We start from the raw sequence: 17,433 nt of genomic DNA on the forward strand, positions 1-17,433 counted from the left end.
AAACCTAATCTTTGAAAATAAAAGATAAGGAAAAAGAAATAAATCGGGAATGGTTATGAAACAGAATCTAAAAATATTGGGTTAATAATTATCAAATAGATTGTTGAATTGAGATCCATCCTTCGTAAACTAAATTTCGAAAATTTGATATTCAAAAAATTCAAATTGGTGTCGTAATAAATAAAACAAAATAATAATATAATATAATATGGCAATCGCAAACAACCAAAATTCTGATTGGCCCGTCCCTTCTTTTTAAATCGCCAAAATTCTTATTCTCTCTACGCATAAACACGAACGCCTTCCCTCACTTTTCTCCCCCTTTTCTCTTTTAGATTTAGATTCCTTTTTTCATTTTTCTCCCAAACAACAGTTCTTCTTCTCTCTCGCTCGAAGGTTCCACAGTTCTCTCTCTTCTCCGGCTCCGGCGACTGCTCAGCCACCGCTGATCGTCGATTTCACCTATGGTATGTACCGCGTCCTCTTTCTCTAGATGTTTAATTTTGAATCTGAATCGATTGTTGAATTGAGTGGACAATACTGATTTTTGTATCGCTCTGGTTTTGGAAACGGATAGCGGTATTCCGGCTGCCGGTTTATTCGGAATCTTGGATTTGTCGTCAAATAGTTTAGTATTGACGATGATCGTTTCTCTGATTGAACCGCCGTTTTTGGCGGCATTGGAGTTCACGCGGTTGGCTCTACCTTTTTTCTTTTCCTTTTAGATTAATAAAATAAAATATTGTGACTGTTTTAAATTTAGGTCTTGATTTTTTTTTCATATCTTAATTTGTAAACTTTGTATTAAATTTTTAGATTTAAATATTACTTCATTCTTATACTTTCAGCTTCAATTTATTAAGTATAGAAGCCAAAATGAAATTAAAAATACAAAAACCTAAGTAATATTTAAATAATTAGTTTAATTATTAGCTTCATGATTATTCTTTTTATTTAAAAGTAAACTTCCATAGATATAGTGTACTACATTTAGGGGTCTAATTAAGTTATATATATATATATATTTGGGCTCATAATAAAAATATTATATTTTGAGTAAAAAGGTTCAAAACTATTTAAATTACACTTAAAAACTATTTTGAATAGTTACCAAACATTCCATTTTTTTCTAAAATAACTTATTTTTTAAATTAAATATTTGAAAATGTATTCTAAACACAATTTATATTTATAGTCGATTATAGTATAATTTGATAAAGAAGAAATTCATTAAATATTATTCAAAGTTACACTGAAGTAAAAAAAATTAAGAATATTTCATATACTAAAATTTTGAAGATATTAAAAAATTACAAATATTTCATAGAAATAGATGTCTCATAGATTTATGTTCAAAGACTATAAAAGTAGATTTTTTTAATGAAATTAAATCCCATAAGGATTTCTTTTTCAAATATATAAAAGTAGACCAGATTTTAAAAAAAAATGAAAAAATTACATCGCATGTGGACAGCTTCATGGATAAATTAAAGATGTAATTATTGAATTATAGTAAGCAAATCTATATCATTGCTTAAGAAGAACTTCTAAATTTATAAATTATGAAATATAAAGTTAGGAAGCTTGAGTTTGTATAAAAAGCATTATTGTACAAATGAATAGGCTATAGAAATGTGAGATATGTATGTATATATACACACATCACGTTTTGGTTCAAGATAAGATGATCTTGGCTAGAGATTTGTGGGTTAGGTTTCGTGGGTTTTTATAATATGGTGAGATACATAAATTTATAATTATCTGAGAGCTCAAATCAACCAAACATTTAAATCATTTAAGTTTCGTTTGGTAGTCATTTGGATTTTATTTGATAATAATTTTTTCTAAATTACAAGCCAAATTTTGAGAACTAAAAAAGTATTTTATAAATTTTTTTTTTTTTTTTTTAAATTTGGACAAGAAATCAACCATTGTAATACAAATCATTTTAACAAATGTAGATGATATAGGATTAATTTTTCAAAAAAAATAATAAATAAAAACCAAATGATTACCAAACAAGGTAACTTTTTATTTTTTTTTATTTTTTAATTAAGCTTATAAACATCATTCCTACCTCTAAATTTCGTGTTTCATTACCTATTCGTTCTTATTTTTTAGTTAAAACTTCAACTATTTTATTTAAAAAATAAGATTATTTTAAAAAATAAAAAGATAAACTAAAAATCAAATGGTTATGGAATGACGGTTAGATTTACTAAATTCAAGGAAGCAAAATACAAAAATGTCCCATGGATTGAGTTTTCCAAGTAAAGTAAGTATAGATAGAATAAGTAAAAAGAAAGTACCCACTAGGCTTTGGAATTGAATTTCATCTCACTCACATTGGTGTTGGTTGAATTAAGATAATACTAAAAACACCCACCCCCTGTACAATAATGTACAGCTCCATGTGACTAGGAACCACCGAAACTTTCTACTATCTGTCCTATATATACACTATAAATTTTCATTTTTAATTTTTTTTTTTATAATTCTTAAAGATTTTTTGAAATTTTAACCAAATTAAGAAAGAAAAGTTTCAAGCTAGATTTCAAAATGGTTAGTCTATCGAGATTTGAGTTCCGTTTGAGAAACAAAACTCATTCTTGAAGGTAAAATTCTAATATTTTAGAATTAAAAGACTAAATCGAAACTAAACTTAAAATTTAAGGACTAAAAGTCCTGCATTTAAAAATATATAAGTTAAATAGAAATTTGTCCTAGAGATTAGAAAAGTATTTTTTTCGAAACAAAAATGTTTTTCATGGGTGACCTCAAATAATTAAAAGCAGATGACTAGTTCACAAATATAAGGACATACTTTTCTTTATTTCTTCTAAACATCATATCGTCATCCACGGTTGTTAGGAACATTCATCTGACTTTATGTTTATATTTACTATAGCTATTCTTATTTGTACATTAAAATGAGGGATTTAAGATCTCTCAACTGATAGGACCAAGTCACATTCCTTACTCTAGATCTCTATGTAAAATTTCATCTTTCATTTCCTTTATTTAGTTATAAAACAGCAGACATATCTTTTTCTAGATACTTGTATTGATTAGTTTGAATAGTGTCGAGGGACAGAGATAAAAATTTGAACCTCCAACTTTGATCGAAAGATTACATGTCAATTATCATTCAACTATGCTCACATTGATGGAGATAGTTGAGTTAATTCCTAGATAAAGCTTTATATTACCAAAACAATTGTCCTTATTCCAACCATGTTCAAATTCACTAAAGAGTTTGAATTTGCTTAGGTTAAATATGTAAAAAGAAAAGTTTATATCAATAGCAAATTTTGAGAAAAGCTTAATTAGTTAAATAAAAGAAAAAAGTTATAATTTCACAAAAATAGTAACAATAAATAATAAAAATAAAGAAAAATCATACATTGATATGTCTATTTGAAACCATTAATGCCTATGCCTTTGGTTGTTATCTTGTTTATTTGATTGCAATTCCCAATTCATCCCTTCATAATACATATCATGGTTTTGTCATTTGGGGAGATATACATCCCAATCACATATGACCATTTATTAGCACAGCTTTACTTCCTTTTTTTAGCAACAAAATAATGTAATGGTGCGGGCCCAATTTTCAATTTGGTTCTTCAATTTTATAAAAAGATGATCAATTGATACACATTATTAGTGAAAATATTTATTGAAGTATATTAGAGATGTTTTTAAATAAAGGAAAATGAACCAATTTATTTATAAATATAATAAAATTTAACCATTTATAATGATAGATCATAATAGACGATGACATTTTCTATATTTGAAAATTTTAACTATTTAAAACAATTATTTTATTTTTATTTTAATGTTGTTTTATTAGCATATTTGGACATACCGACATATCTATTGAATAATGAACTTTTGTCAATCAGTTTATATAAATGAAGTAATATTTGAGTACCATGTTGATGATCTAAATATATTAATATATTAATGTATTAATTATTTTTTTTTTTTGAAAATCTTAATGGAGATATTTAATACATTAATGTACAAAATGAGAATTTCTAAAAGGCTAAAAATTAAATCGAATGATATTTATTAAATATCATAAAGCTCCTACTTAATTGCCAGTCGACCACATTCGGTCAATGATTATCAATATTCTTTAAAATAAAATGAAATTTCTTTGATTACTTTTTACATTAGTTTTTTTTGGTTTGAAGTTTTAAAATATCTTATTTTATCCTTTTCTTTTTCAAAATATTTTGATTTCTTCCACAAACTTTGTATAGCCTTTATTGTCAAATTTCTTTTATTATATTTTTAAACCAAAATTTGTTTAGAGATCCTATCCAGATATTTTGTTCTATTTAATTAAAAACTAAAAACAACAAAGTTAAAAAATTTCAATCATAATATTATATTATCTTTATTCACACTATAAATTTGTCATTTTTCCATTGTATATTTCATTACTTCTACACAGGTTAATTCTAAAAGAAAAATTAGGTGATGTTATTTATAATATGAGTAAATATATCATAAATATAAAAATTAGATTAAAGAAATGCCAAACCAATTACAAAATTATATTAAAATTATGAAGTGAAAGAGAGAGAGAGAGCATTATATTCACATAAGATTTCAAAATTTCGATATCATCCTAATAAATTCTTCGAACTACTCTTACTCAACGGTCAAAGAAGCTGCACGTGGGAAATGTTTTTATTTTGTTATTATTTATTATTATTTTTTTTGGATAGAAGAAATGGCTTTGGTTCTAGGGCATGGGAGTGCGCATATACGACGCTCCTAACAAGCGCGGGGGAGTTGGATGGAAAGTATTTGGATTGACAAAAATGCATGAAATTTTTATAGGGTGCGGGAGAGGACACGGAAAGGGAGGTGAGAAGAATTACTTTGACGAAACCGGTGTCTTTGGAGGCAGGATCAGATGTGGCCGAGTACAGAGCTCCTAACTTACTCAGTCGCATCCTAAGTCTCTTCAAGGATGTACGGCCAGGATCGGATCTCTCCCACTTCAAGGTAATTTTATTTTTCTTTTCTTTTTCCTTTTCTTTTTGTTAAGCTACCAAAATAAAAATAAAGCTTCTCAACTGTCATTTTTGTGAAGGTTTATGATATGACATGAAGTTATTATTCCCGACATATGTTTGACTAATTAGTTATCTTTTTAATTACTATTTTAATGTTAAAATTATGCAAAATTAAGGGTATTATATAACAAACATGAGTATTGTCCATAAAAATATAACTTGGTTTGTGTAAATTACTAAATTTCAGGTGCCCCCACAATTCAACATGCCAAAATCACAACTTCAATGTTATGGTGAATCTGTGTATTGCTTCAATGAAGACATGTTAAGGAAGTGCAACAATGGGAAGAACCCAATAGACAGATTTGTGGCTGTGGTAGCATGGAATATTTCTACTCTTCGTCCTTTAACTTTTGGCATTTCTCCTTTCAACCCAATTCTTGGAGAGACTCATCATGCTTCTGCAGGCTCCCTAAATGTTCTACTTGAACAGGTTCTTACTTAATCATCCACAACTTTTTTTAGACAAAAACAGTACAATCTAAAGCCTAATTTTCTCATCTAGGATGATAGGAAGGATACTATCTAAAAAAACCATCTTTCAAGATCAAAGAACATCACTCGATCTCTCTTTACTGACTCTTTCTTTGTATGAACAATTGTGACAGATTTCACATCATCCACCAGTGAGTGCCCTCCATGCTACTGATGAAAAGGAAAATCTGGAAATGATATGGTGTCAGCAGCCTATTGCCAAATTCTATGGTACCCAAAATCTCTATTTTTCTTCATATAATACATGATATCAGTGGCAACTACTCTCCATTCTGCTGTTATTAATCCCCTCTGTGTGCCACTATTTACTAGATGTACTCTAGTCTTTGCACAGTGTATAAAACTAATAGAATCCGAATCAGAATCACAATGTACTCCTAATAGTACTCTAATAGCATTCCTATCATTACATCAACTTATACATCAACCAACTTTTGTAGGTACATCTGTGGAGGTGGAAGTAAGTGGGAAGAGAGAGCTGAGACTTTCAAATCATAGAGAAACTTATGTCATGAATGCCCCAAATTTAATGTTCAAATTCCTTCCAACGCCTGGGGCTGAATGGAGTGGTAATATCAGAATTGCATGCCAAGACAGTGGTCTTGAAGCCGAGTTACGTTGTAAAGGCCTTTCTTTCTTTGGTTTTGGAGGGAATGCTAGATCAATCAAAGGAAAGATTTTTGATAGCTTCTCATCAAAGCCTCTTTACGAGGTCAATGGTCAATGGGACAGGTACACCATAGCTCTATGATAAGTATCCCCCCATAATTATGGAATCATCACTCGTTTCCTAATTTTTAAGAGCAAATTTTGTGGTTTCAAATCTTTGAACCAAAGAAAGTCCTCTTTTCTTTCCTTTTTCTTATGCATTAGCATTACTTGACAGTTCAAACAATTCTCTATGGCATATTTTAAGAGTTCTTATTCACAAAAGTGTAAACAAACACAAAATATGGCTATTGATTTCCTCTAAAGTCATTCAACTTATATTGCAGAACTGTCACGGTGAAGAACATAGAGAGCGGTGAAGTTGCAGTCATATACAACGCAAAAGAAAACATTTGGAGGCTGAGAACTCCTACAGTTCAAGACGTAAGGGTATAATATTTTCCATAGACAACTTTCTTCACCATATTGTGCTCTATACAGGCTTTTCATTCATAACTGAATGAAAAATTGGCAAAACCCATGAAAGCTCTCTATACTTGTTCTAGCCCTTCAGTAATCAATACATGTCTTAACTCATTGTGCAAAACTTACATATTAATTAGCTAAGAAATACAAATACTTTAGTTTGCCTAACACGTTCGATATGGACACTATGACACTTGTTAGACACATATCAGACAGTTGTTAATGTGATAGATGTGATAGACACTAGTTGTACAAAGTCAAAATAGAACCAACATTTCTTAAATATCCATCAAACACTTGTTACATCAATCTAATTTTTTAAGTATATAAATGCATAAATTCATTGACTTTGCATTCCGTTCTTGTTTAGAAATGATAAATATTTCTAAAAATGTATGTTTTAATAAACGTGTCCTTGTCTTATTCATGTCTTAAATCTTTAGAAAATGACATATTTTCGTGTCTGTGTCATGTTGTATCCGTAACCTTTAGTCAGTCAATATATATACATATACACACACATATCTAATTGTGAATTGAACATCTTCTACTCATACTCAACAGAGTGTTTGGCCAAGTGAATCAGCAGTGGTATGGAGTGAGGTGAGCCAAGGCATTGTGAGTAAGGACTGGGAGGCAGCAAAAAGAGGAAAGAGAGCTGTGGAGGACAAACAAAGGGAGATTGCAAGAGAAATGGCATCCAGAGGTGAGACTTGGGTTCCTAAGCATTTTACTTTTTCTCATACTAAAGAAGGTGGCTGGGACTGCACACCTATCCACAAATCAGTCCCTCCATCCCCCATTATTGTACCCAAATAAACATATTCCTCTCAATTTTTTTTGTACAATAACAAAACATTATTAGTTTATTATAATGTAGCTGTTATTGGAGGAGTTATATATTTATTAAACAACCAAAAAAACCTTCAAGTTACTGAACCTAAACCAAAATTGTAAAGAGATTTTTGCATGATCTTAGAAGGCGATAATATGGAATGACTCATCTTAAAAACTTACGAAAACTAACTTTCTATTGACGTCATAGAGCGAAATAGTTGAACCCTTAATGCACGATCATAGACAACTATTGATTTTAAAAAAGAAAAATCATCCGTGATTGAAATGAATATTGTGTTAGGACTCCAACTATTTTACAATGAGAGGAAAGTCCCTAACGCCATAGTACTATCTGACTTTGGTTTTTTAAGAATTGGATTATTTGTATGAAAATCATCAAGTAAAAACACTTGTTCAAGCCCGTTATAGAAAGTCATTCCAAACAAAACTTTACTCATCAAGAAGTTGACAATCAATCCTCCGGAAGAACACTTTCATTTGTTCAAGATCAAAAGCCACATTATAGTTCTGTTGAGCTAAAATCCCAATCACAGAAAGATTCAACATCTCAGAATTACTCGGCAAGATAGCCAAACAGAACCGATCCCCACCATGCTGCCGGAACAAACTTCCCGATTCCAACACCAAATCAGCCCCGCCGGCGAAATGAAACGTCACCGTCGGAAACCCAATCAGATCTCGACTCACAACTCCCTTAAAACAAAGCCCTTCAAATTTCCTCTCAGTTGGGATTCGTTCCAATAAGCCCGTCATCAAATCAAGAATCTCATCATAAAGTAATTCAAACCCACCATTAGCAAGCTTAGTGTAAGTCATTCCAGAGTCGATTAGAACTCCGCCCCTACCATCCCAAGTCATTTGAAAAGCTTTTGGGTCAATTTTGAGCCTCTTTGAGCCAACACTGATGCCTTGTAAAGTGACATAATAATGGCCGAAGTGAATCTGAAGAGGGGTGGAATCGCCTTCAATGTAAGATCCTTCCCCTAAGACGAGGTGATTGTGAGTGTAGACAGGATTGTTGATATCGCCAATGCAATAGGAAAATTTGTTGCCTAACTGAGTGGCCATTGTTATGTAAGGATATGCGCCAAGTCCAAATACGCCATTGTAGGTATCGTCATTGTTGGTTTTGGAGTTCATATGACCACACCCAAATGTTAAATTGGTCTTTTTTATTTTACCTGTTGCATCAATCGACCAGTGAATTGTGAGTTTGATTATTGTCGTAATTGAAGTTCAGTATCATTAGGTAAGAACCCAAGGAAAAAATGACTTGAATTTTGTTTTATGTTTTCATATGATTTCAATCGATGGAATTCTAAGTTTTAAAACTGTTTTCCAAGTGTAAATTTTGAAAGTATTTTTATATTTTGTGTATCTGTATTTAAAATATGAAATTTGAAATGCATGATTACATGAAAAGAAGGTAAAAACTTGAATAAATATAGTTTTTCTTGTTATAATTCTATTTTTAAAAAAATTGAAATATGTGTTATATAATGTAATATAAATTATATGATATCACAAAACAATAATTATAGACAATGCTTGACCTAAATATGTTATTAACTTAATTAATAATAATCAAAGTGAGTCTCTGATATTGACATGCATTCCGATCTAAGAGGTCAGAGATTCATTTTCCTACCTGCAATAGTTGTACTAAAAAAAATTAATCAATAATATTTTTATATTTAAATTAATATTGAGTGAGAAGTGAAGATGTAAAACAAGAAATAGAACTTTGTTTATATTAAATTATTTTCAAATTCTCTATGAAAACTCTTAATATCTCACTTTGACTAACCATTTTATATTTTTCTTAAGTATGACAAATGTGAAGGCCTACAAGAAAAATTAGACACGCTCATGTTGGCATAAACAAATTATTTGTTTGCATTCTACTTTTTGAGCTGAAATTTTGTTTTAAAATTTGGCTTTGTTCAAATGTGTTTTAAAAATAAAAAGAAAAATATATACTAAAAAGGATAGAGGAAGCCAACATAAATTTTTCAGCAAAAAGAAAAACAAAAAGAAAAACAAAATCATTATCGAAAGATTTTTGTATTATATAAATTTTTATTTTCTTGCATGAAAATTTTGTTATTATTTAATTAATTTTGGATAAAATTTAACTTTAAAGAACTAAATTTAAGATTTATTGGAAGTGGAAACTAAAATTAGACTAAAAGTTTAGGAGCTAAAATTAAAACTTCAAAGGATTGGGCTAAAATGGTAATTTAACATATTTAATTATTTATTTGGGTTGAAGTAGCATTCTATTGAAAAACTGTACCTTCATCAAGTGTCTCAAAGAGAAGTGATTCCTTAGCGAGAACTCCTTGAGAGGTATCCCCACCAAGGTACCTCAACTTATACTCGGCTTGATTAAAACCATTGCATCTGTAACCACTAATGTAGTTATACCCAGCAAACCCACAACCCAATATTTTGAAGCTTGTTGATTTTAAAGGATCAAACCATGAGTTCGATTGCCTAAAACAGTCGATACAAGGCAAACATTGCACCCACAGGAGGGAGCTACCAGTGTCAGCCACTACGAGCTGTGTCACGGGTGGCGAACCGATCGACAAATTAACAAGAAACCCGCTACCTTGATTGAAAGGGATGAGACTTGATCGAGCCTCATTACCAACAGACTTCAATTCTTTAATCTTTGACTCAAGATAAGCAAAGCGTTCGATTGAGCTTGTCTCCTCTCTCTTTGATCGATCCTCAATTGTCTCAGTTGGGTCATAGAGTGGATGTAGATACGAGTTGCGGTGGATCAGCTTGGTAGCCAAACGCGAAGGCTTTGTCGTGAACGCCATGGACGAGATTATGGCTGTTGACAAATAAAATGCCAAGGTCAGGGAAGGTAAAAGATGATATTGAGAAACTAACAGAATTACCATGTTGATTCTGATGTTATGCAATGGAGAATGAAACTAATAAATATCATCTAAAAGCCATGTAGAACAAGAAAGACTAGCAGGTAAAAAGATGGGGGGGGGGGGGGGGCCCCCCCCCCCCGATATTAAAGTATCAGTTCATGGCAAGATCATGTGCAAAGATAAAAGGGGATCTCGTCAGAGCATAGAAACACTAATTCATAGATGAAATATGAGTGCCTAAAATATAAGCATCAAATGAATCCTGAAAAATTTTAAATCACAGATGGGAAAATGCTGCACATTGAAAAGATTAGTGATGATACGACTTACATAACGTTGGTTGACTTTGGAATTAAAAGGATAGCATCTTCCTATAGCACCTGACGAGCCCTGAAGTTGGTTTCTAATGAACTAGAAGCAGAGCAGGAAAATGTTCTGGACATCTCACAAATAAACAGATTGAGTAATGCAATTATTCCATTTCCAAACCTTTTGAGATAAATTGACCTCTGTGTTCCACCTGTTTGCAGTGCTTTCTAATAGAAGTGCCGCACAGAAATGGATACTTTGAAACTTAAAATATAATATATTTGTAAAAAATTGCAAGATGCAAATCCAGATCCTCATGTTTACAAAATATTACTACAAGATCTGAGGAAATATTCTTCCTTCAGAATCGTCTGTTCTTCTGTTCTAAAAAAATAAAAACCCTAAAAAAAATAAAGTAAAATATAGATACTATTGCCATCCCCAAGGAAGCAACACCAACATGTTAGCTTCCTTCAATCTCAGATTACCATAGGCACTCGTCAAGCAGCTAGTTGCACTTAAGAATATGGTTGGTCACATTCAAACCTCCCCAAGGCCAGGAATTTACAACCTAGAACTGAATAAAAGACCAGATTGAACAAAAAAACTGTGAAGTTATTGATGCAACAAAAGAATATGAAACGTCAAAAATAAATGTAAACATAAAAACCTAACTCAAATTGTTGTATAGTTGGAGAAAAGATACAGCAACTTATCCAAAGCTTGGGGATAGAATTTTCTTGCAAACAGGTAACATGGCCGTTGTAAACCATTCCACAAGCAAGGCCACCTTTGTACTTCTTTCTGTAGAGGACCCACAAAAACAACAATTAGATCAAGACATTAACAAAGCTTCATTGTAATAACAGAACAAGCATACCTTCTCGTCACTCGTTACATGCACACTCACATCAATTGACTGCAAAGACAGCACCATTAAAATAATCAACATCCACAACATTTTCCCCTTTAAATCACCTTACCATACGGTAGGCTGTGAGACAAAGGGTGAGTAGACCACAAACTGCAATTGGTAAGAAAAATAACTGGAGAAGGCTAACATTTTGGCGCTTCACTAATGAAAATCAGTAAAATGAAAAGATTGATATCATAAATAAATCATACCGTAATATTCTGCAAAAGCTCATAGGTAATATCCTCAGCTCTATACGATTTTGGATGCCACTTTCTTTCAGACCAATCAACATGTGTTACTGACCAATTTGCAATTCCAGTTGGATCAATCATCTAAAGGATGTAGAAAGGGGAACTTTTTAGCCAGACATACAGGAAATGCTCTGTGATAAGAGGTGTCTGGAGAAACTCTTACATTGAAAAAGGTCGGCAAGTAGTGCTCATCCGCTATGCAGTTGTGCCCTTCTAAACCTGGCTGTGGATAGGAATAAACATTGATCAATACATGGTGGTGAGTCAGTATTTGGTAACCTCATGGGCAGAGAATTTATCATAATTGACCATAAATGCTGATCCGTTACATGAGAGAGAGAGAGAGGATGAAGACAGCTTTTTAATTTGGATTATATACTAACCAAAAGAAAAACCTAATGAACCTTGCAGAATTTTGGGGAACATGGATTATGCTAACTACTAAATAAAATGGAGTCTTATGTGCATTTGTCCGGGCAATGAAACATAAAATTTGTAAATATTCCCCCCTACAGAGCTTCGGAAGGGCAAGATCTTGACAGAAAAACGGAGATGGTTATAGTGGGGAATATTTGCAAACCCAATAAATGGACAGTAGGATAAGTGTTTGCAGACGTGAGAATACAGAAAAGGATTGACATGTGTGTACCAGGACACACCAATGAGATGAGAGAGAATAGAAAATATTCTCAATTTTTACTCCTATTTAAGGTCAAACACAAAGAAAACCGAGTAGATCTGATTAGATCCCAGATATACAGTTTGGTTAGGAAACATGGTGTCTGCATATTTTGTGAGCATTGAGAAAGGGCTATATAATCAAAAGGGAATTTGCTCATGAAGTCGGGATGTAGGGGAAAATGAGGAATATGACCTCAACTTATCTTCTAATGAAGTGTCTGTTGTGTGTGCATGTGTGAGAGAGAGTGAGTGAGCTTTGTAATGTATCCCTAAGATCTACAAAAATGTGAAAAAGAAAACCACACACATTAGTCCTAATTTTGCAACAGAAAATGAAATACAGAAGACATAAGTTTACAATCACCCGGCAGTAATCGCGAAATTTGGAGTAATAAAGATTGTCAGCCAAAACTATTAAAGCATGCTGCCTTTTCATTGTGAACCACTGCATAAAATAAAGAAAATTGGGATTAAACTTGCATGCTATTTTGTTAATTGTCTCACATGCACACGTGGAAGAAATATCTCAATCGGAAATCTAAGCCTTATGGTCAAAGATGTCAAAGAAATAGGAATCAATACATCCTTTAAGTCTAACCCATCAAACCCAATCTAAAATTTTTAATTTTGCAACATTTCAACTGACTAAAAATAATCAAGACAACTATTAAGGGATGTTTCGAGCATCGAGTTGGTTATTAGAGTCAGTAGTTATTATAGTCTATGGGTTATAGTAGTATGTAGGTTATAATAGTCTATGTCTTCGGTGCAAACTATTTTAGTTTGGGTTATGATAATTTGTATTTGGAGTGCAAACACCGGTAATAAAAAGAGAAAGAATGTGTAGGAAATAGTAAAATACTATAACAAAGAAAGATTTGAAATAGTAATATTGTAGTTAATTGTAGGTTATAATAGTTGAAAACACCAACTATTATAATTGGAGCCCAAGATATGGAGTGGGCTATTCCACCCACTTGATGTTGGGGGCCCAAACACCCCCTTAAAGTTTTACATAGTTAAAGTGGCAACCTAGACATGCATAGAAGTTAACGAAAGAACCCAAGTACTCAATTCTTTTTGTTAGTGTAAAAAGGGATCCTTCCACACACACACACCCAACACAACAACAACAAATCAAATTTTAGGAAAGTTGTATGAATGATCGAAATTTCCAGAGTGTACCTGTGCACCTTTTCTAAAGTGTTTCTCCTCCACTTCCGGTAACATGTGCTCTGAATACCTGCCATTTCCATGTGGACCAGGGTCCTTAAAGCTGAGAAAATTGGTATCTATTAGAGATATTCTACAAACAAATCAATACGCAGTTTTAAATTGTAGATGGACCTGCAATGTGACAAAACCAGCTACCAGGAGTCGTGTGTGTGTATCTTGTCACAGAGAGGTTGGAAGTATAAGGAAATGAATATGTGGAGAGGGAGCATGAAGCTATATAACTCACCAGTCTACAAAACTTATATTTGAATGCATCAGATACTTGTAGATATAGTCAAAACTATACAAAGGCACACAACTGCAAAATAAAAGGAACATTACAGTTGGAAATAAGAACTTAATACAATGCATGAAAAGAAAAAAAGAAAACTACTGAGATTTCAGTCACCTATCAGAAAGTAAAACAAAATGGTGATTATCTGGATCTTGTAGAGCATTTGCCAACAATCTTCTCTCCGCATCAACCATGGTAATTTTACCCCATACTACCTGAAAAAAAATTGTCAATTAAGTGTCCAATTATTTACATTCTCATCAGAAAGGGGATTCCAGAAAGGGATAAGATGGCAAAATATGAAGCAAGAATGATCCATATGACATGAGTGAAATTTAATATCAGGCTAGCTTCTGCAGAGACATTCGGAATTTCATTCTGACACCATATAGACAAATAACTCTTTATTAGTTTGTTACGCATAGCTTAAGGTACCTGATCACTATGAATATCCCGATTCAAGAAGTGGCTGCTGATATGAGTTGGTTTCTCCTTAGATGCATGGACATAAACAGTGAATTTGCCTTCATGACCCTGCCAGGAGATATAAACGAGTTTCCGGTGAAAATCAGTTTGTAGATCAACAAGTAATGAACAATGAAATAATAAAGAGCCAATAGTAAAACAACTAATTCCCTTTCTTTCAAAGCCTTGATGGATATCATTATCACCGGCTTCATGAAACTAAGTTAAAAGAAATCAGTTTTCTTAGTATGCTATGCATATAATAATTGAGTATTTCCTCAAGAGAATGAAAAATGAAAAGCCATATACACCATTTAGTTATTGCAGGGATATAAAGCCCGATGTAAAACTCAAGAAGGATAAAGATTAAACACTTAGAAGTAGATAAGAGAAAATAAGAACTTACATTGAAAAATTTGTCCCACAGCTTCTCAAACGGCAAAGACCCAGGAGTCAAAAACATAAATGCTATCTTTGGAGTTTGTGATAGTACAATAGGTGAATTCAAAATTTCTCGAATAACAACATGAGAAGCAACCTCTTCATCAGTAAGTTCTCTAGCAGGAGCAGGCGGAAGCCAGTCCGCAATGACCTTACAACCTCTAGAAGAAAAAATGTAACAGGCACCACTACTTTGAGGCGGATACATGTATGCACAGATAAGGAAAACAATGATGAAGGAAACCAAGATGATAATCCATAAAGGCTTTTTCATATGAGTACGATGGCGAGGCCCAGGCAAAATCTGCATCTCACTAGGACACCATGCCTGAGTTGTCTTCATCTTCAACAAAATGTACAGCAGCTATATTTCTAAACGACTTGCATTCTGATTGCTATCTACCAATATGCACTCCTGCAATGAGAGAAATGAATGTCAAAAGTTACCAGAAAATCTGTAAATTGACTGATGAAGGAAATCTGCAATTTGACAGCATATACAGAATTTTGTCACAAGTTCTAAAACATTTTCAAACTAGCTAAAATGGAAAAAGGTAAAGCTTCAAATGATTATAGAACTCAATAGTATAATAATTCAGATTCCTGCTATGAAAAACACCTCATAAGCAGTACACAAGGCCTCAGCCCTGCACACTGATAGTAACTTTTGCAATAAGTTACTTCCCACCCCATCCCAGAATAGTCCATGCGAAGCTCTAAAGCATCCCAACAACTAAAACCAATCAATATCCCGGACGTAACTTGAGTAATCTACATTTCACCCAAAAGTCAAGCCAACCCAATGCCTATACATGTTAAAATTAGACCTACCCAGAGCCTCCATTTGCCAAGAATACTAATAATACGAAAAAAACGCTATGAATTCAAATCGAAGACGCAAACGCAGCAAAAGAAATAACAATTAAAGAAGAGAAAATCTAGAGGCAAGATTCTGAAAATCCAAAACTACCAATCACGAAATAGGATAGAGAAGGTATAAGGGAATCGGAACAAGAATCGGAATCCGAATCCGAACACTCAATTCAGTGATGAAAAAAAAAACATCCAAATATAAGAAAGATGAAATGAGGTAAGAAATCATACTCAGAGAAGAATGATCTCGAGCGAGGAACCAAAAATGGTGGAGTAGCAAAAGTTGAGGCCGTCGCTTCCAAGATCCAAATCATGAAAAATGGAAAAAAGAAATAGAATAATCAGGCTATTCATATACCCGTGCAGAGCAAAAATGGAGATAATTTAATAAATTTTCTTGTAAAGTCTATGATTTCCATTTCCATTGTCAGAGACGCTTCGTTGTCTTTGCTCCTTCTCTTTCTTCTCTTCTCTTCTCTTCTTGTCGGAGAGCTCAGCCGTGGGTGGTCGGAGCAGCCGCAGAAATGGCATTCCGGCTTCAAATGCACAACATTTTTCAGGAACGACGTTTTATTAATTTTACAATTTATATATTTAAATCCTTTGAACTTCTTTATTTATTTATTTATTTATTTTTTATTGTTATGTTTTAGAATGGGAAAAAATATTTGAACTTTAAAACGGAAACAATATTCGACTTTTGAGGAAAATTAGGCCCACACTCAGCGCGTTCTTTATTCAGTGGGAAAGTAATCAAATCATTATCTACCATAAATATAATTTAACAACTAAACCATTAAAAAAAAACACTAAATCTGAATGGATTAAATTTATTATCATTAATTACAATGTTTACAAACATTAAAGTAGAGTAGGTGAAGTTATCTCCGATCAATTTTAAATCGAAAAATAACCATAAGTTTGAATATATGTTGTATCGATAAATTCTATCTCTAATTAGTCTCTCTATTGATTTTTTTCAATTATTTAAATTTAACATATAAAATTCTAAAACAATACTTGAAAATATTGTGAATTATAAATTCTAACCGTGAAAACTTCGAGGATTTATATCTACTTGGTCCTATAATTTTAAGATAGTTTAGTACAAATTGCTAATTTTTTTAAAACTAAAATATCATTTTAATCTTTATATTTTGACATTTATTCAAATTAGTTTGTACTTTCCATTATCAAATTTTAGTTTTTATATTTTTAATAAATTTTAAGTTTAGTCTTTCAATTTAATTTTATTAAAAGTAGTTAAATAATAATAATAATAATTAAATTTCAAAATATAGAGGTTAAAGTAATATGTTTTTTTTATCGTATTTTAATTTAGTTGCTGTCTTCTAGTAACCCTTATTTATTTATTTATTTATTTCATAGTAGTAACTGATTTTCACCTTGCAAATATAAAATTTGAATATTTATTGCCCAAAGAAAATTATTGCAGATTGTTTTTAAATTTAATTTAGGAAAGGAAATAATTCCTGTGATAGTGGTGACT

At 32.0% G+C, this 17,433-nt stretch overlaps 2 protein-coding genes across 10 annotated transcripts; one reads left to right on the forward strand and one right to left on the reverse strand.

The window, feature by feature from the left end:
• Positions 1-235: 235 nt before the first annotated feature.
• LOC120071042 (oxysterol-binding protein-related protein 4C-like) lies at positions 236-7,728 on the forward strand. Of its 3 annotated transcripts, none has more exons than XM_039023038.2 (7): positions 236-467; positions 4,858-5,025; positions 5,284-5,529; positions 5,705-5,801; positions 6,032-6,323; positions 6,587-6,689; positions 7,290-7,728. In XM_039023038.2, the coding sequence occupies exons 1-7, from the start codon at positions 465-467 to the stop codon at positions 7,542-7,544; spliced, it is 1,164 nt and encodes a 387-aa protein (XP_038878966.1). In that variant the 5' UTR covers positions 236-464; the 3' UTR covers positions 7,545-7,728. The 3 variants fall into 3 exon arrangements, with proteins under 3 accessions (XP_038878966.1, XP_090167001.1, XP_038878967.1); XM_090310875.1 differs by having other exon boundaries at positions 284-467; positions 4,746-5,025; XM_039023039.2 differs by having other exon boundaries at positions 284-467; positions 6,587-6,683.
• A 257-nt stretch (positions 7,729-7,985) lies between these two features.
• LOC120071041 (glycosyltransferase BC10-like) lies at positions 7,986-16,519 on the reverse strand. 7 transcript variants are annotated; one of them, XR_016527754.1, is made up of 12 exons: positions 16,155-16,506; positions 15,016-15,465; positions 14,580-14,678; positions 14,259-14,359; positions 14,097-14,168; positions 13,820-13,910; positions 12,999-13,079; positions 12,117-12,176; positions 11,912-12,034; positions 11,667-11,705; positions 10,808-11,590; positions 9,877-10,428 (listed from the first exon to the last, which is right to left on the reverse strand). XR_016527754.1 is itself a non-coding variant. In XM_090310874.1 (12 exons), exons 2-11 carry the CDS (start codon positions 15,391-15,393, stop codon positions 11,462-11,464), a joined length of 1,173 nt encoding a protein of 390 aa, XP_090167000.1. In that variant the 5' UTR covers positions 15,394-15,465; positions 16,155-16,519; the 3' UTR covers positions 11,041-11,363. The 7 variants fall into 7 exon arrangements, 3 of the variants coding, with proteins under 3 accessions (XP_038878961.1, XP_038878960.1, XP_090167000.1); XR_016527755.1 differs by lacking the exon at positions 16,155-16,506 and adding an exon at positions 15,670-15,688; XR_016527757.1 differs by lacking the exon at positions 9,877-10,428 and having other exon boundaries at positions 11,041-11,363; positions 11,462-11,590; positions 11,667-11,810; positions 16,155-16,515.
• Positions 16,520-17,433: the final 914 nt, after the last annotated feature.

Source organism: Benincasa hispida, chromosome 2 (genome assembly GCF_027475165.1).
Source record: "Benincasa hispida cultivar pf3 chromosome 2, pf3_genome.v1.1, whole genome shotgun sequence".
NCBI classification, from domain to species: Eukaryota; Viridiplantae; Streptophyta; class Magnoliopsida; order Cucurbitales; family Cucurbitaceae; genus Benincasa; species Benincasa hispida.

Excerpts from the sequence above, each read along its gene's own strand:
- LOC120071042 (XM_039023038.2), top strand. Across the intron at positions 5,026-5,283 it reads CGGATCTCTCCCACTTCAAG|GTGCCCCCACAATTCAACAT; the intron begins GTAATTTTATTT and ends ACTAAATTTCAG. Across the intron at positions 5,530-5,704 it reads TAAATGTTCTACTTGAACAG|ATTTCACATCATCCACCAGT; the intron begins GTTCTTACTTAA and ends CAATTGTGACAG.
- LOC120071041 (XM_039023032.2), bottom strand. The coding sequence starts at position 10,498 with ATGGTAATTCTGTTAGTTTCTCAATATCATCTTTTACCTTCCCTGACC. Across the intron at positions 8,765-9,879 it reads CTTTGAGACACTTGATGAAG|GTAAAATAAAAAAGACCAAT; the intron begins GTACAGTTTTTC and ends TTGATGCAACAG.